The 20,330-nt window shown below is 40.3% G+C and overlaps 1 protein-coding gene across 1 annotated transcript in view; it reads left to right on the top strand.

The window, feature by feature from the left end:
- The window catches only part of stk10 (serine/threonine kinase 10), a 59,189-nt gene that overhangs the window by 17,064 nt on the left and 21,795 nt on the right, over positions 1-20,330 (top strand). The window contains exons 3-7 of the mRNA XM_080013873.1: positions 5,017-5,065; positions 7,093-7,242; positions 11,959-12,031; positions 13,822-14,016; positions 15,122-15,203. Coding sequence (XP_079869999.1) covers positions 5,017-5,065; positions 7,093-7,242; positions 11,959-12,031; positions 13,822-14,016; positions 15,122-15,203 — 549 coding nt within the window. The remainder of the gene's footprint in view (positions 1-5,016; positions 5,066-7,092; positions 7,243-11,958; positions 12,032-13,821; positions 14,017-15,121; positions 15,204-20,330) is intronic.

Genomic DNA, 20,330 nt, shown 5'->3' with positions numbered 1-20,330 from the left:
TCTATAGGAAGTGTGCATGCCAGTACACTGTGCCAACGCATCTGGTGGACTTCTACCGTGATACCGTATTACCACGGTTCAGGTGTGAGTATTGAACCGTAGGGGGTGTACTGAACGGTTCGATAACATATCGTGTATCATAGCATCCCCAGAAGATAGTACTGTACTTTACAAGTACTACAAGTAAAAGTTCTTAGATTCCGCTTTAGGAAAAGTGGTGAATTTACGAAAATATCAAAAGTAAAAGTACTTATCATGATCCTAATTTTGGTGTAATGGCTAAACCAAAATTTCAGTCCATATTGGGTTTGCGTTAAAGGTTACGTTGTTTTTGTACCAACTTCTTCCATTGTTTTTATGGAAAAATAAATTAAAACTATCTCAGACATTAGCCTAAAATGAATACAATCTTATTATATCCCTCGGGGGAAATTCAAGAAAGACATGTACCCGGAATATCTCATAACTCAGAATTGTACTCATAGTGCTTCAGGAAAAGTGCTCAGTCATTTTCCACTCCAACCCATCACAGATGCCACTAAAAAGACATGACCGGATTGAACTATCCATAAATCTATACCTACATGCAGTCATGCAAGCAGAGTCATTTCTCAGTCCCGCAGATAGTTGCCGTTATATTGGTCATAGCTGGAATTCCTGACCCTTGAAGGTAACCGTGGTGTGTGCAGATGTGAAGTGCGCGCTTCCTATTAAATCCATGTTAATGCACTGCTGCGGCTCCACCGGCCATGTCAGCTCCACACGGCATTTCTCTATGATTGCGCTAGAGGTCTGTTTTGTTTTCCATAGAAACACGAAATAAAACTATATAGAAATGTTTTTGTAAGGAGGGCAATCAACATACTGTACGTGTTTTATGAGTCTACATTGTATCAGAGACCTAGTGCTGCTGTCGGATTTTCTAATTGATCCAGACCTATTTTAAATAAAAAGAACAAACATGTTGTTTCTGTGTGTGTATGACTGTAGGGCGGGTGTTCAAGTTCATTGGTGGGTTGTTATAATGTGCATAATATCATCTGGTTGGAGGGGAGGTGTCCCGGATAGGGTGGAAGGAGAGGAGTGTGGGAAGTGAGGAGAGCGTTGGGTGCGAGTGGAAGGAGGGAGAGAAGTCTACAGAATACTCTGTGAGAAGTCCGTAATAAAACGGGACACGGCAATCCCATGTTGTTATTTTCCTACTGGACATCTCAACCATGGAGGTGGTGTAAAACCACGCTGTGTGCTGCACCCGTACGCAGTGCCTACGCGTCCAGTGGACTTCTACCGTTCCTCAGTTTCTCTCTCTGTTGCTGACACACCCTCTAACAACTGTTATTTCCCCTACATTGGAGCACTACGTAGTCACGCAAATAGCTCTTTGCCATCGTGTAGCAATTTCACTGTCTCATTTTAAATCGTTCCACATCTGAGTGTGATATGAGAACATTATCCTAGACTGTAACGTTTGACAGTTCTTGTGGAAAATCAGATTTTACTATCAAAAATAATCATGCCTTATTGGGGGAATCACATTGAGGTATTTTTCTGATTTAAATTCTATCAAACCGAAACTCGTCTTCAAATTAAACTCAGCCTTATGTCATATCTTATCAGCATGACAGTACAGTACAACTCAAAGATCATAAAGTTTAGTTATTGCCCTATCCAACAGAGGCAATGATTCTACCATTTGATCTTTCAGAGTCAAGAGGCATGTTGACGAGGCTGGGGTGGTACGGTGTATTCTGGTGTCTGCCCACTTATTCAGCCTTCCAGAGAGAGAAGAGAGAGAGCAATTGTTCTTTTTTTTTTTTTATAAGAAACAATCTGTTCTTGAAGCCAGCCAGCCCTTAAAGCATGAGAAAAGGGAGGACCTTCCTGTTGACATTTAGCATAGCGAGGAAAATGTCAAAATACAAGGTGGGGGTGGGCATGGGGTTGTGCGTGGCTGGCAAACGGAAACGCGATTTAAAAATAAATAAATAAATAAATTAAACATGGGTGTGGGTGGGTGTACTATACCTTATCTCAGTCCTAGCTGGCTGTCATTGTAAATGTGCCATTGGTTCACTTCTGCAATCTGACGCTGACTGAAATTCACACCTCTCATAATTGGGTTGTGAAATATAGCTGAGTGTGATGAAACAAGTATAAAATAACTCAAAGTCCTTAAGTCTTAAAATGTCTAAAATTGTATTCGATTTTTATTTATTTATTTATTTTTACAAATATTAGGTCTTAAAAGTCCTTAAACTGTCTTACGTTTGATGTTATGACGTCTTCATTTCAACATAAACATTTTGTATGATTTTATTTAGTCATGTATTTCTTTTAGTCAAAATAAGTCAAGTTCTTTTACCTCACTCAACAAGTAAGCTGTTACAATAACAGTTCATTGAATATTCAAGTTCTTTACCTACCCTATTCCTTCCTAACACTTGCCTCTGCCCTGTACCAAATATATAATATATATCATGTGATAATGGTTATATATTTAATAAGATGAATGATTACAATGAGTGAATTATCCAAAAATGATGCAGTCAATATATAAACTGCTCTTCCCTGTAGGTGGGGCCTACGTGTTATGATGAACTGATATGAATAACACATCTTTATTTAACTATTGAATTGTAAAAAGATAAACCTTCAATCACAGTAGAATATTGACTGATTGATTTAACTTCAAGCCTTGTAATTGTTTGAATCTGAAGGTTAACATTCCAAAAATATGCATTGTTTCAGCATAAAGTTGTGTGCAAACGTCGCATACACGGAGCGCTGGTCTGCGTCTGTGATATTTCGAGATGTGCGCCGACAGGCGAAAAGCCGCTGCCTGGAACCTACGCGCGTGTCTTTTCGTGTGATTTTAGCTGATTTCAGATTCAATGTGTCATTTTAGCCGCGCGGCGACTTGTGCCCTCATGGACGCGTCAAGCATAAATCAGCCCTTATTATCTTATAATCTTGCCCTCTGGGGTCTGAACATATTAAATATTTCTAAGCCACTCTGAATGTCGGTAGAACATTTATACAAATAAAAAAAGAAGTTACAAAGAGATAATTGTAACTTTGCCGCGATAGGCTGTGAGTCGGGTTAATAACAAAATATCAAAGATATTCTGACATCTGAATGAATGTATGACACAGACACTGCCAATCCTTTAAAACATTGTGACGGAATGCTAATGGAATGTGACCTTAGTAGTGGAGCCTGAAAGATAACCAGCTCTGACAGAGAGAACCAGGTGACAACTGACAGAAAAAAACATCCAGAGAGTGAGATCCACACACAGATAGGAGGAGACATAAATGGTAACAAAGGAGACTATCAAACAATAGATGTTTGGCAGAGGAGTGCCATGTTGATGGCCTGTTGCCACTGCTTGATCCGATGTAGAGTTTTGCTCAGCATACAGCTTGTATTCTGTTTATTTTATTGGGGTTTCTAAGTGAGAGAGAGAGAGAGAGAGAGAGAGAGAGAGAGAGAGAGAGAGAGAGAGAGAGAGAGAGAGAGAGAGAGAGAGAGAGAGAGAGAGAGAGAGAGAGAGAGAGAGAGAGAGAGAGAGAGAGAGAGAGAGAGAGAGAGAGAGAGAGAGAGAGAGAGAGAGAGAGAGAGAGAGAGAGAGAGAGAGAGATATCTCAGTCTTTATTATGGAGTCTTGATGAGTCCACGATGAAGAGAGAGATGTGTTGGGGATTTGGCAGAGCGAGATGTTGAAGTCCATGTTCCGCCACTTTGGAAAAGGCCATTCTTTGAAAGGTTGAACGTCTGCCAAGAACTAAATACAGTATTAGTTTGTGCATTTGTGTGAGTGGTCGTGTCTGTGAGCGTGATGGAATTTGTGGAATTTGTTTTTTGTTTTTTTGTGAGCCATTGATTCTTGTAAAGGCTTATGGGCAACACCCTGATGTGTGTGTGTGTGTGTGTGTGTGTGTGTGTGTGTGTGTGTGTGTGTGTGTGTGTGTGTGTGTGTGTGTGTGTGTGTGTGTGTGTGTGTGTGTGTGTGTGTGTGTGTACAATTGTTATATGAAATCACACTGCAGTCATGCTCTGCTGCTCAGGTGCCTTTGCAACACAATACAAATGTATTCATGACTTGCACACCTCGATTTGAATCCATCTACTGCCATACGCACACACACAGATTAATGAATCCATTTGTTCTACTCTGTATTTTGTTTGACATATCATTCTCTTGCCCAATATGCACAGTACAAGTGCTTTTTGACGTGTGTCGGTGTGTGTGTCTTTATAGGGAGTGGTAGACTGATGTGACTATGTAAGGCAAGGAAATTAAGTGTGATGGCTGGGAATTGGTCATGGCTGACACACCACCTTTTAAGGGAAGTCCATCTCCAGAACCCTCCTTTCTCTCTCGTTCCCCTCGTTCACGCATTCCATCACACACTTTCTCTACCTTATTCTCTCATTTCTGATTTCCTCTCTTTCTACTCTCTTCAAACTCTCTTGATCTCCCTCTGTCTATATTCTCTGTTTCACTTCACTTCCTCCCTGGCATATTTTTGGCTCTCTGGAAGGGTCTGGAGTTACCAGCTGGCATTTCATACATCACTGTTAATCCGCTTATTAATGCCGACGGTGTTATTATTGTGTGTGTGTGTGTGTGTGTGTGTGTGTGTGTGTGTGTGTGTGTGTGTGTGTGTGTGTGTGTGTGTGTGTGTGTGTGTGTGTGTGTGTGTGTGTGTGTGTGTGTGTGTGTGTGTGTGTTAGTATTTAATCCGAGATCAGTATTTACTTTGATTTCAAATAATTTTAAAGATGGGATATCAAACAGTTAATCATTATTCTAACATTGTTTTATCACAGGCAAAAGTTGAATTATCCCTTTTTGGGAAAACAATGTAAATCCAATTTGTATAAACATATCTACATCTTCGTATTTTAAATCATATTGGAGGGAGGTCCTCAGAGTCTTGAATAGAAAACTGTCAGTTATCCAAAAAGCAAAGTAAACTTGAACCTCATCTCTCATGGCTGTTTTTCCTCAGATCATGATCGAGTTCTGCCCTGGAGGCGCAGTGGACGCCATAATGCTAGGTGGGTTTTACTCTCTTGGTCACACTCCCAGTCTTTTGTCTTTCCCTCTGTTTGTATTTCAAAGAATAGGCTCCCTATTTTGTAAGTTTCTCATTTTTTTAAAAGATGATTTGATGTCTTTTTTATTTATTTTTTTTGCTCCATTATTATGCGTTTAAGCTCAGTGAGAAGCTTCAGTGATGCGTTGAGTGTGGTTGTCCTATGAATAAGGCCTGGGTTGAAAAATGGCAACCCTTTAACATCAGTGTCCGCTTGGTTTCTCCATATATCGAATTTCTTCACAATTTCGTCCCCATTTGTTGCTTCTTTTTTTTTTTTTTACTTTTGTCTTTAGATGTTGTGGCTTGGATCCACTTTCCATTCATTCTAGATACTGTATGTGTATGTCTCTCTGCAGTGTCTTTCTCACTTTCCCTGTTGTTGCTCTCTGGCCTTCAGGATAAACACCAAATATCTCTCTCTCCTCCCTCTTTTTTCACTCGCTTTGTCACCTCCATGTCACCTGTCTGTCTGCCATACAGCCTGTCTGTCTGTCACATGGAATTAGGTTCCACACCTGAGGCAGTGCTATAACTCTCTCTCCGTTCCATGTTGGCTCTCACAAAACTTAATTACAGAGTCCTGATCAGACACAGAGCCAGCAGTGGAAGTAGTTAGTAGTTTATAGTTTTATATAAATAAATAAATAAATAAATAATAATCTCAAAATGGCAACAAAGCCGTGCAGCCATTTGCCTGAACCAATGAATGTCTTCTATCTAAAATTGTGGTGGTTGCAATCATTGCTGTTCAAAATGCTTCTGTATAGGAGTGTAGCAAGTCACACTTCTCATGTTCAATTTCTTGAAATGTAGAAAGTAGTCAGTCATTTTGGATGTCCAGCACAGTCTGTTTATCCTCACATAGCCTCCTGCACCTGCGGTGCAGCTAACTGTATGTGGAGCACGACCTTCTTCTCGTTCATCTAGGAGTTATAATCAAGCGACAGTATCTCAAACTTTATGACACTGCAGTTTTCCTATGCAAGAGCACGCTTTCTCACTGTCTGTATTGGTATTTGCTAGGGTTAGGCTGGTGTAAATATGTTTAAACTGGTTTGATATGACGCCAAACACCAGACCGGTATACCGAATTTTACAACTAGGTTATGTGGAACCAAACTTCACAAGTGCGAGTTCCACCCGGAAACCTTATGCTGCGGAACCAAACATCACAAGCGCGAGTCGAGTTCCACCCGAAATGCTTAAGCTTAAATGGCTCAAGCTGCCATCTGACTGAGTCAGTTACACTATGGAGAGTGCAAATGAGTCTGACACACAGGATCTAGAGGACATGCCTTCTTGTTTTGAGTCAACTGTGGGGGAACATTTCGAGTTCCCAGTGAACTAGGACAGCAGTGGAGAGAGTGGTGGATTGGACAAGGACAGTGTGTCTGTGTTGTTCCACAGTTGTAGGGCACTGTATGTGTGGGGAAACAGATTGAAACACTCCCCTAATGCACACTTTTGATTTATTATTATTCTACCATATGTGGACATTTAAAAGTCTAGACCCCGAATATAAGACGACACCACTTTTTCAGACGTATTTCCAGGAAAAAAACTCTTATAGTTTCTCTCTGATATATATATATATATATATATACTCTTCTATTCGGGTCAATACGGTCATTTGCTAGAACGTCTCATAATGACGAATGCTGGTTCAGTCGGTTGGCATGAAATCAAACCGGTTTAGGCTTGTACACCGGACCTGACCGGCAACCCGGAAATCGACCCAACTCAAGTGTTTGCATTATTGCCCAACCATAAAAAACAACAGAAAACAAGCACACAGCCTCCTCCTTTTAGCCTCCATCATATTGTTTTTAGTGCCATCAACAGCGACTAAATCACTCACTTTCATTTTAACTCTTCCCCATTAACTTCTCAAGCCCTCATCTCTTTTCTTATCTCCTGTCTCCCCTGCTCAACACCCATTACCTATTTCTCTTGTATTCTCCACCCTTCTCTTCCCTCTTTTGTTAGAGCTGGACCGTGGGCTCATAGAGCCTCAGATTCAGGTGATCTGTCGCCAGATGCTCGAGGCCCTGGATTATCTCCACCACATGAAGATCATCCACAGAGATCTCAAAGCAGGCAACATCCTCCTCATGCTGGATGGCGACATCAAACTCGGTGAGGTCTCACTTATTTATAAAGATAATCCAGACGGCCGTTTAATGCACTAATGTATCTGTATCCATAATTTATTTTTGGCTCTGGGTATTTTAGTCTATTAGAGTTGATGCTGTCTTACTTATAAAGGGTTCAGAATCTGTTTTCACCAGGCATCTTTTACATACACTAGGAATTTGTCAATGACAATTACCATTCCAAAAAAAAAAAAAAAGCCTTACAGTCTTAAATTTTTTTTAGAATAATAATGAAATAGACTATTTATTTATATATATATATATATATATATATATATATATATATATATATATATATATATATATATATATATATATATATATATATATATATATATATATATATATATATACACACACACACACACACACACAGGTACTCCTGTTTAACGACCGTTCGGACTTACGACCAGCTCTCTGACCAGTCTGTATTGTATTCTGCGTACAATACCGCGACATATGCGCTACATGTGTGGCGTCTCAGCGTCGGATCACCCTTTATATACTATATACACTATATATACTATTATGGTGTGGAGATGGGAGGGTTTGAGCAGCCACACCTGACCTGGATCTAGGTGATTGGGTCAGGGTGGCTGCATACCTGTTGCTCATTGGTTGGGCTAACGAGCAGCAGGTTAAAATCCCCATCCACACACACACACTCAGGATAGGAGCCCTGTCATGACATGTTCTATCTGCTCCTGGCTAATTCCACCTAGCCTTCTCTCTACAAAAAACTGATGTCTACAACGCATTGTCATCTGTGTCTCTGCCGGAGGGCCCTGGAAACGCCACTTAGGTGGCATGTGGTGGACGGAACTGCCACAACTATATATACTATATACACTATATACAGTACACTGTACACATCTCATCACCGTTCTCAGTCTCCGTCTCGATCCCGCAGTCCACAAGCTTTCACAATAGCCACGCCCCCTTACCGTGAAATAACACGGGTCCTCTCTTATCGACCAATTCGCTTAACGACCTGCTCCTAGGAACGCAACTCGGTAGTTAATTGGGGAGTACCTGTAATTACATGTGGAATAAATTTAGTCAAATAGCCAAAACGTAGAAAAAAATAGAAAACAGAAAGTAGTCAGATCTATAAAAATACACAGAATTTACAAGATGCGATATTATGCGCAGGGTAAATTATTGTTATGGGTTTATAGTGTAGAAATGATAATTATGAATTATTACTATGTACTAACTAGCATTTATATGCTGGTTCCACACAATGCCTGAGACTGTAACCCCCCACATCCTACCTTTTCACATAGACTTCCAGTTGAATTTGCTCTCTGAAATTCTCTGCAAAGGAACATTCTTCTTCCCACACTAGCAGAACTTAAATTCTCTTTCCTCACTGTCCAGAACAGTAGCCCAATTCTCTGCATCACGGAGAACGGCTCGCAAGTTGTGTGTGGGCCTCCACTTGACGTACATGCGGAAAGGATCTCTCATTCACCAGTCGGTCAGTGTGCATTACAATAAATGGATAAAAAAGATAAAATCTTACAAAATGCAACAGGGATAAAATTTAAATGGGGAATTATAAATACATTTTTATATGTATGAATAGAACACGGCTCTCTGTACGCCTTATCACCTTGCCCCGTTCCTTCAAATAAAACAACTAAAAACAGTGTGGGTGGGCACGGAGAAAGGGGCCAGACTTGTAGACTCGTTAAGCAAGTTTTCTGCGCATAACGCATGGAGAGGAGGCGATCGGGGAATGTGTCACAGAGAAAGTGTCCCCATTACGCACGGTTTCGTTCCATACGCCCTTGTAACCTCCATCTAAAATAAAAAGACACTGTTTTGGCGCACTGATCGTGGACAACCCAGCGCTGGCAAGCACATTGGTAGTGTGTGCATCGTTGGTGCTGTCAGAGCTACAACTCACCATCCACGGCCCGCGCGGCACCACATCCAAATCCTCCTTCTGCTTCATCGCTGTTGCGCCGCTGCGCATCCTCTCTGTGCGTGCAAGTGAATGAGCTCCGCCCGTCGCTCCCCGTGGTTCCAAGGACGGGCGGATGGGGATGGGGGGCATGCGATATTTAAATACTGTGAAAATATTAGAGGGTACTGTATACATTAGGATTGGGCGATGGTTTCTATTCTCATATGTTCAAGTCATGGCTACTTGAGATCGCCGTGATTCGATCACCAGGGGGCGGCAGGAGTAGGAGGGGAGGGTGGATGGATGCTTAATCCTTGTTATCGATTTTGTCCTGTAAAATCCCAATCAAAACCAGCTCCGAGAGGGCCGAAAGAGAGAGAGAGAGAGGTAGAACCATGTCAGTTTCTTAGTGTGATCATCCACTGACTAGGGCTCCACCCAGAGCAACTGAGCTGCAGAGCAGAGGGGAGGGAGGAGACAGGATCGCTGGGTTCTGTGGACACTCACACGCACAATCTAAGGAGCATTCATAGATTGAGGGTGCCTTTTTTTGGTGGGGGCGGATTCTGATATTCTGAGATGCCCCCGAGAATGACCATCTTCTCTCCCACAGACTGCGCCGCAGGGTCGCATCTTGGGAACTTTATTACCTTAATAAAATCATTCTTAGTAGTAGTTGTAGTAGTAGCATTTTTTTTATTAATATTGACGTGGATTTGGATTAAAGATTTTGATCTTGAGTGTGGCTCAGCGTCTGATGGAATTGTTTAAATATTTTAAACATTATAACTGCTCCCTTTAAAAGTGTGTGTGCGAAAATATCACAACATCATGTTCAATTTAACATTTTTATGTTATCTTTAATATCAGAATCCAAATCATAATCGATAAGCAGCAACATTTTGGTGAGCAGGCATATGGAGAGTGGAGATGTGGGGTGTCAGATCCATAGAAAATAGCCGGCAAACTGGTTTGTAATTAAGGATTTCATATTCACTCGTCACTCGTGCTGATTAACGGGGCTCAGCGAGCGACATGCCACTCCACCAGAAACATCTCTAAATGCACAGTAGGGTGCAGGTTCGTTTTATTTTGGACTGTGATAGTGGTTCTTTGCCATTTATTTATCTCACAGTGGCACTCTTTTTTTAATTTTTTTTTATTTTATTTTTTTTTCCCAAAAAAAAAGCAATTTCCCATTGGGGAAAGGCCACTCACTTGATTTCCAGGTCTGTTCTGGACCAAACTTCTCAGTGCTCTCATACTCAATTCTCTTTATTCTGGTGCCATATTGTCTTTCAGTGACTCAAAGCACAAACTGAATAAAGCCAGTGCAAGTAATTCTCACATAAACAACACACTCTCATTCCACACTGGAAGTTATCTTTGGAAAGTGGGTCTGTTGTGCTTTTGTCTCGCATTCATGTTGATGCTGCAAAGACAAGTATACACACGCACACGCACACGCACACGCACACAAACTGAGGAAAAAAGTGAACAATGTGGGAACGCGGCTTCCTGTTTGTTTTTCTTTTAATGATTTGGAATTATTGGCTTTTGGCTGAAGAATCTTCAGCGTTCCTATACTAATATTGCGTAACGGCAGGTTTGAATCCAGACAATGTGATTTGCGTTTGAAGGGAACTCTCCACATGTGTTTTACGGTACTGCAGTGTAATGTTTACTTGCAGAAGAGTGAGTATGCCATTGGACCCTGCACAGAAATGTTCTTTCAATCTGCTGTTGAATATCAACACAAGGAGTCTTTAACTCGATTTGAAACGCTAACTCTGTTGTATTCTTATCTTTTTTTTCTTTCTGTTATTTCTGGGGGATGAGGCGTTAATTTGAAAAAGTTGATTAAAAAAAAAAAAAAAAGACGTTTTCCCAGGCTCCATGGTCCTTGAACTGGCGTCGTCCCTTTTCGAGCTCTTTGAATTTTTAACTTTAAGACACCACAGCTAGTTTTAATCACTGGGAGTTGGCTCTTTAAACTTACTAAGCCGTCGCGTGTAGTCCTTGAAAGGCAGTTATCTGGTTATCTAACTACACATCAGTTCAAACAAGGCACCAATTCCATGTTTTTGAGGTGAGCCATACTGATACATTTTACTCTCTGGCTCCGACGGTAATAAAGAAATGTAAAAACAAGTATAGACTCTCTCTGTCTTGTGTAATATCATAGTTAACTCACGGTAGTTGTGCTTGGTTATTTCCCCCCCTGTGGGTCATTAAAATACTATCTTATCTTATGCACTTCATCGATGTGTGTGTGTGTGTGTGTGTGTGTGTGTGTGTGTGTGTGTGTGTGTGTGTGTGTGTGTGTGTGTGTGTGTGTGTGTGTGTGTGTGTGTGTGTGTGTGTGTGTGTGAGAAAAGATACAAATTCTTCATAGAATAGATTCGGCGCACTCTCAAATAACGTAGGCTTTCCTATTGCAGTAAAATCCCTCACAAGCTGCCGCTTGTTATGTTCCAATAGAGATGCGCGTTTACCCAAAGTCTAAATACCCTTGTACGAGCTCAGGGTCACTTCAGGGAAAGCAAACCACTTTTTAAGGACTCAAGCGCTCATACTATAACTTAAGTGAGTCGACCGTTGCATTTTTCCCCAGCGTGGTGTCGCGTCGGCCTCATGAGCCAGAAGATATCTCTGTACCCCTCTAGAGGCAGAAGAATAATAGAAGTTATTCAATCTGTCATCAATCATTCTCCCTGGGTGTTGTTGTGGAATGCCGTTGAAGCCTAACTCTTGCATTATTGTTTTTGTTTCTCTCCATCCTTGTAGCGGACTTTGGCGTATCTGCGAAAAACACCAAAACCTTACAAAGAAGAGACTCTTTCATTGGGACACCATACTGGTAGGTGACATCTTGATGCTATACCCTCCACAAACTCTTAGATGATGCACTTAGAAATTTGTTTTCTTATCGATAACCTACCTTAAAGTGGTAATTCATAAGATTATTGTGTTAAAATACTTTAATCTTCCTCATTTGGTCCTTTTCTTTTTAGCTGGAACTTTTTGGGGAAACAGCCATTCATGTATTTGCATTATGTATGTGCTTCGCCATATGCGGCTTCCCTTGTTTGTGGCGTGGTCCGCCTTTCACGGCAAGAATGCAAAGATCGTACACACGCAATAAGTGAAACGCAGCCGCAGTGAATGCAGTGTAGCTGTTTGTGGTCAATACATTGTCAATATGGATAAGAATTCATAAAATAAAGATGGTGACTGTGATTGTTTTCACAACAGGCACCTGGACATATTTCTGTAGTGTAAATATGGCCTCCACTGTTGACCAGGGACTCCCTCCCAATGCAATGTAAACGTTCTCCTGTGTTGCAACAGTCTGGTTGTAAACCTTTCACTGAATACTGTGATTACTTATGTCAACATGAAACTTGGAGTAAGCAATTGTTGCTTAACAAGTCCCATAAATTTAGTCCCTGAGATTGTGGTTATTTGACAGTCATGTTTAAAAAAAATAGCAAATATGCTGTATGCTCACATGAGAAGTGTGCTCATTGTTTGCACATGTAAATAGTGAATAAACATTGCACAGTCTAACCTTTACTGCAGTCATGGGCTTTAGAGAAGAAGTTTAGATATGTTTGGAGGTCTGGATTTAAGATGAAAAATACATTTTCACCTCATTCACTCAATTGTTAACCTCCTCAATTTGTTTTTGATTCCATTTTTGATTTGATTCCGCCTTCTAAGAATTATTCTCTTTAACTATATATTCAATTGCACATTACCCCTCTAGCCATTCATAACCATGACTGACTCATGGGCCAAAACCCGAACCAGTTTTTTTTTTTTTTTTTTTTTTTTCTAAGGCGACAGGTGTTTTGTTAAAGCCAAGAATGCAAAACATCCACCCGTGTTCTCAAGAAGAATGTTCTCTCAGATGAAAAAACTGCACAAGAACAAAGACACGTGGGACGCACTCGAGTCCATGTGAGACGCCTTGTAGTTTGTCGTTTCGTAACCTAGGTTAAGGTGTGTATTGGGATGTTTATAGTTGATTTGACTGCTGGTGGAGAATCATTATCACCTCTCATATTGGGGGGTTTTCCTCTCGATTTCATCATCCATGCCACCGGTGCATTGATTTTTTTCTTCTTCTTTTTTTTTTTTTTTTTTTTTCCTTTTTGGTTTTACGGTAACTTTAGGGATGGTTGTCTATTCTCCACCATTAAGTTCCTCAGCCAGATATTACATGAGAGGGACATGAGAACAACCATAATAATCGAGTCTGAGCCTTTAGTACCTGATCATGCACAGGGTTCATCTTGCTACGGTTGCACGTGGTCGGCCAAGGACGGAGGCCAAGTGACCTCAATGTTTAACTTGAAAAGTAGATGTATTTTTATTCTTTCATTGTATTTGATGGCTGTGTATGCTGAAGACATGATACATGGTGTACAGAATAACACTAGTTTAGTGTAAACACAACCGCATATATACATAGATGGATACACATATATTATTGATCATCAAATACAAAACCCATACAAACTCTGTAACAAAATGAAGTGTTGACGTTTAAGAAAAAAATGTCAATGTCAAGCAATACAAATAGACCTGTGTGTTATTGTTCTTCTGTCTATGTGCTTGACCGTGTGAGTTTCCCTCGTCGCCCAGGATGGCCCCCGAGGTGGTGATGTGCGAGACAATGAAGGACGCTCCATACGACTACAAGGCCGACATCTGGTCTCTGGGAATCACCTTGATCGAGCTGGCCCAGATTGAGCCGCCTCACCACGAACTCAACCCCATGAGGGTCCTGCTGAAGATCGCCAAGTCTGAGCCTCCCACCCTGGAGCAGCCGCACAAATGGTGGGAAACATGTTAGATGGGTGGATGGATAGATAGATGGATGGATGGATCGGTACTTTATTCATCCCTGAAGGGAAATTGCAATTGTCTCAGCAGTTCGCATCAAACCAGTAGGCAGAATAATTATAAAGCAATACAAAAAAAATTAAAAAAAGGCAATACATGGAAAAATTGGGAACCGAACAGTAAACTGTACACATTAAGAAATGGCCATATACAGTAAACCTACTAATAAAAGACAGATATAACCAAAAAAAGGAAAAAATTATAAAAAAAATATGTAAAAAAAAAAGATTTAAGGTCATGCGCAAAAATGAAATATCCTATACAGTAACTTATGAAATAAACACTGAACCAGGAAGATGATTGTACTATAAATCTGAAATTAAATATGAGCCTTACCAGTAACCAAAGTGTTGGAAATAAGCCTATAAACCCAAAATAAATTCCACAGTAAACATACACATCTGTATTACTATTCAGAAATGAATGGGACATTACCTTACTATTACAAACTTGGAATGCAATACATTCCTCTGAGTCGGTTCCAAAATTGTTTGACAAATAGTCATAGTTAGGTGAAATAAATACAACTTTATAAGTTCCCTCCTGCTCGTTTTATGTCTCAATCTCATTTTTGCACTCTCGTTGTTAGACAAGACACCATCTGTATTTCACACTCCCCTCTCCAGCCCTGCCCGTTTTCCAGGCTTATTATGCAATTTGGCTACTTCAAACCAATAACCACAACTCATATCAGTTTAATGGTTCCTGGTGTTCCACCGCAGGACATAACAGTGCACAGCGCAGCACAGCTGTGTACTTTCTTGTTCTGGAACTTCATTTTTACTGAGACGTATAGCTGTGTGTCAAACTGTGCCAGCGTCACATTCCTGAAACGTTCTGTTCCCCACGTGCTCAGTCATAAAGTTATCTAAAGAAAACAATACTGGCTTTTTATTTATTTATTTATTTTTCATAGTGAGGGTACGCCTGACTGGGAGGGTACTGGTAGACACAAAGACACACGTACATACATCCACCCCACCACTTCCTCCTTCTTTCCTCATGTTTTGATTAATGCATTCTTCTTTTTTCTTTTTAGGTCAAAGGAATTCAGAGATTTCCTGAAAAAGGCTTTGGATAAGAAGCCTGAGAGCCGTCCTACAGCAGTGCAGCTCCTAGAGGTGTGACCCTCAAGCATGGTGCACGATTCCATAACTTGGCAAATATTTTATATATATTTTATGCCTCTCCTTCCCTTGCACACATATGCATACACACATACACTTTATACGTCAACACACACACACACACACACACACACAGACACACACACACACACACACACACACACACACACACATAACCCTTATCAGGAGATCTTCTATTTTAGGACACAAATGGCGCGATTAACCACAGAGGAAGGCACAGTTTCATGTGGACGGCACTGGTGTTGAGTAGAAATGGGGAGAGCGTTGGAAGACTAAGTAGACCTAGCTGGCATCAAAAGCAAATGGCAAATAATGAGTGAGATTATTGGGGAAAACACAGATGAATAGGATGAAGAACATGTTTAGAAGCCTTTCTGGTTGACAACTTCTCAACTGCCCACAACCTTAAACATCTTTACACAGTTTTACCCCCACATTTTATACTATATTATGAGCACCATGCCTCCAGTGTTTCAATGTGGGGGCAGCGTTGTAGCGTATTGGATACATTTTGAACTCGGATTACAACCATCTTGAAATATCTGTAGAACACTACTAAACGTTTAACATTTTATGCAAAATGGAGCTTGATGGTTTGATACTGTCTTCTGATTGTGACATTTTAGGTGAATAGATAGATGGAGTGAGACTTTAATCATCCCCGGAGGGAAATTGCAGTGTCCCAGCAGCTCACATCAAAACAATAGACTAACAACCATAAAATTAAAATAAATCTCTGTATTAACAAATACGCACTTAACACTTCTGGTTGTTATTCAAGTTCAAGTATCTCACCTTGTTTTTTTTATTGTTTGGTTTTTCCACTAAGAGGAGGCTCTTGATATCTGTTGTTAGGATGTTTGTCACGGCTATAAACAGTCCCTTTTTTAACGAAGGCGGAAGGAATGACAGAGAAAATTATTGAACTGGGTGTGGATGGGAGCAAGAGGGAGGGAGAGGGCGGGGAATTTCAAAAGCCAAATGGTTTTCTCATCTACATTTCACAGCTGAGGGGATGCCATTAATTTACATTCCTGCTCTCGGCCAAATATCCAAATATCGCGCTCTGATTTACTCTTTGAGTGTACCACGAAAGAAAGAAAGAAAGAAAGAAAGAAAGAAAGAAAAGGGGTTGGATGAATCTCCCGGTCTGAGGCCGTCTGGGAATTTTACCCCTGCATTGCATCGCAGTGGGCGGGGGTTCAGATAGCTGTCATACCACTGCTTCTAAACACATGTCAGATTCAGATTGAATTCCTTTCTTGGTGGAGGAAGTTATATAAACAGTGTAGATAGATGGATCAATAGATAGGTACTTCATTGATCCCCGAGGGGAAATTTCAACGTCCCAGAAGCTTACAATAAGAGGGTAATACAATAAAAAATATGAAAAAAAGAAAAAGGCAATATTTTGAAAATTGGAAAATACACAATAAATGTAACCGTTATATTTAGAAAATGTACAGTACCCTGTCCCCAATAAAAAATAGAATATTCTGCCAATATAAACCCAACCTTATGAAAACAAAACAGATATAACGTAAGATAAAACAATGAAAGCAAAACAGATTAAAATGAAAAAGACCTGAAAAATTAAACGTTCATGTTCAAAAATGAAATATACGTAAGTATATATTTTTATTTTTTATAGCACTTTTTAAAACTTTACAAAGTGCAATAGACAATAAAATGGGCAAAAATAAATACATGTAAATAATGTAAAAGAAGACATGGTACGATATAAGACAAATACAAATGAATACAAATAAACGGCACAAAAACAACAAAGGTAACGCCTTATAAAAAGGCTAACTAATAAAAATCTGTTTTCAGGGGCAGCTTAAAACAAACAGTGTAGATATGGATGTGGTGAGTCTAGGTTCTCTCGATGTGAAAACTCAAATGGATTTGGGGAAAGGCGGGCGGGCGGACGGAAGTGGCAGATGACGGAGAATCAGTAGAGCGAGAGAGTGGATATAATGGTTGCTCTGCATAAAATGTCTGGAGAGACTACAGGAGAAATGAAGAGAGGAAGCAAGATAAAAGTCTTGGACATCTCAGCGCTTTTGGGCGTCTGTGTCCCAGAGGAACTAGCTCTCTCTCTCTCTCTCTCTCTCAACCCCTCTCTCTCCTGCTCTCTCTTTCTTTCTCTCCACCCCCACCCTCTCTCTGTCCCACACGTGTGCATGTATGGCATGCTACTGTAAACAGGAGAACGCGATGCATCATCTGTGAATGTGGCTTGTGGCTAGATGTTTAACTCCTCCCACAGTGTTTTGCTGCAGGGTGGGGTTGTATTCTTTTGGGGAACATAACACTAGAATCGTTCTATGATATGATTTATTTTTGTGTAAGTGTGAGTGTCGGAGTCAGTTTATTTTGCCCACATTTAAATATCGTAGGAATTTATTCTGGTGGGGATTGCGGGATAAGTAAAAATTAGATAATAAAAATAATAATTCTCAAATATATAGAAATACAAAAAATACAAATACCAAAAAACTAAATACTAAAATATACAAAATTAAATATTTTGCACAGGGTTAATTATGAAAAACCTGATCATTGAAAAATCGCAGATTTTCAATGATCGCGTTTGGAAACAAAACCCCCTTTTGTTATTCAAATTGTAAGGGAGTAAAAATTTTCCAGAATAACTTTTACGACATGAGATTATGCCAGGGAAATGTAAATTTAATGCAATATGGTTGCTTATCGACACTTATAGTAGTAGATGACGATGAGATATAAATAGATATACTAATACAGTGGTACCTCGACTTACGACTGCATCTACTTATGACTAATCCAAGCTACAAGTAGCGAGAGTCACAAAAATTTGTATTGACTTGCGACCGACTGCTCCAAGATACCACCGTGGAAATTTGCAGTTGGCTTGTCGGCGGCCAGTCAGTCAGCAGTCAGCAGTCAGTCAGCAGTCAGTCAGCAGTCAGTCAGCAGTCAGTCAGCAGTCAGTCAGCAGCCAGTCAGCAGTCAGTCAGCGGGCGACCTACATGGTGTGTGCACGTAGTTCGTGGCTTATCGATATTTTTTTCATATTTACTGTGTTTGTGCTGTGTGTTTATTTTCATCCTTCATGATTTCATAATTTATAATTAAAAATTGCTTCGACATTTGATTGTTTTAACATACGACCGTTCTTATAGAACGAATTACAGTCGTAAGTCGAGGTGCCACTGTATAATAGACAATGATATTACATTTTAATGAATAAAGTGAAAAATTGGTTTTGCGTGAAGGCCTTGAAAATTGAAAAAGTAGTGCTTAATAAAAGTACTTGAAAGTCCTTGAATTTAATTTTGTACTGCCAGATGAACCCTGGTATGCATGTTTCCTGCCACACCAGATGATCATTGCTCCCTGGTATGTGTTGTAACTTTATCAAGGGTTTGGCATTTGCTTCCTCAATCCTTTAGCTGTTGGAGTAGCGTTTGTATGTCCTGTTGTCCATATGGTTTACATTCAACCATTTCACGCCCTGTCGCTGGACGGCTGTCCGTGAAAGACCCCAAATGGGCCACTGAATCACTTGGCTTACTGCGTTGGAGAGGAAGCCTAAGCTCCGCTGATCTACATCTTGATCCAAAATTGCCATAGAAATAACATCTCCAGGTCCTATGGGGCTGGTTTGTTACTCAGTTGTTTTGATCCGTCCTTTTAAACTGGGTTTAGCTGGAGTGGTAGCCAGGAGTTTGAAGTTATGGTATGCCAAACTATGGTGTTGATCGAATTGTTACAGAGGTGGAATTCACCAATATCGCATTTTGCTTCCAGATACTGATTCTGAGTGAGGTACTAATATTAAATGTAATAAGATGAGTGTTCGACCGATGCATGTCTTTCAATGGCCGATGGCAATATTTAGAGCGCAGGTTTGCCGATGGTTGATATATAATCCTGATATCATGTTGTTTTTGTAAATTTTTTTTTTTTGCATCTGATAAAATACAACAATGTAGTAATAACAAATGAGATACAAAATTGCTGAACTTAAATGAGCATTTACTTATGTTATTGTCTGAGTGTCTCTGCAGTGTACTTATTAAAAAAAAAGTATCTACTAAATACATTTCCACAGGTAATCAAAAAGCTAAATTTTGTAAAAATAACTTATCAATGAAAAATAAATAATTATAAATGATCAAATTAATAAATTACATTGACAGTTCATTATTATTTATCAATTTGATTGTTTAGAATTGTTTTTCATATTAAAGTCTGGTTGGGAAATAGTCTCCCTGTTACAGAAATGCAGGACTTATTACAGGTACTCCTCACTTAACGACCGAGTTCCCTTCCTAGGACCAGGTCATTAAGTGAATTGGTCGATAACCGAGGACCCGTGTTATTACACGGTAAGAGGGCGTGGCCATTGCGAACGCTAGTGTAATGAATACTGACAAACTGCGGGAATGAGATTGAGACTGAGAACGGTGTTGAGATGTATACAGTGTGTATAGTGTGTGTGTGTGTGTGTGTGTGTGTGTGTGTGTGTGTGTGTGTGTGTGTGTGTGTGTGTGTGTGTGTGTGTGTGTGTGTGTGTGTGTGTGTGTGTGTGTGTGTGTGTGTGTGTGTGTGTGTGTGTGTATATAGTGAATATAATATATATATATATAGTATATAAAGGATGATGCGCGATGAGATGCTTGACGCTGAGACGCTGTGCATGCAGCGCGCACACCGCGGTGTTGGTACGCAGCGCACCTTACAGACTGGTGGGAGAGCTGTTAGTAAGTCCCGACGGTCGTTAAACAGGTAGGTCGCTAAGTGAGGATTACCTGTATTTGCAAGTAAAGTATTTACACAAAAATATCCAGTTTTTACAAAATTAAGTCCCATGGCAACATTAAGCAACAGGGAGACGGTGTGTCGCAGCTCAGGACAGTGGGGACAGACGGCGGTGCTGAGGGTGGCTGAGCACCTGCCCCTTGATGTCCATGGTGCCCTTTTTATATGCCCTGTTTTTTTTTTTTTTTTTTTAAAGTGTGAATGGGCATCGAGGTAGCGGATTTCTACGATTAGGACACCCTTGATCTGTGCTCCACTGTGCATCTTCCTGCTGCTCCGTTCCCTTATTGA

This window comes from Zeus faber (genome assembly GCF_960531495.2).
Source record: "Zeus faber genome assembly, chromosome: 14".
Classification (NCBI taxonomy): domain Eukaryota; kingdom Metazoa; phylum Chordata; class Actinopteri; order Zeiformes; family Zeidae; genus Zeus; species Zeus faber.
Note: the sequence above shows the minus strand (reverse complement) of the source record. Positions and strands in the feature narration are given on the sequence as shown.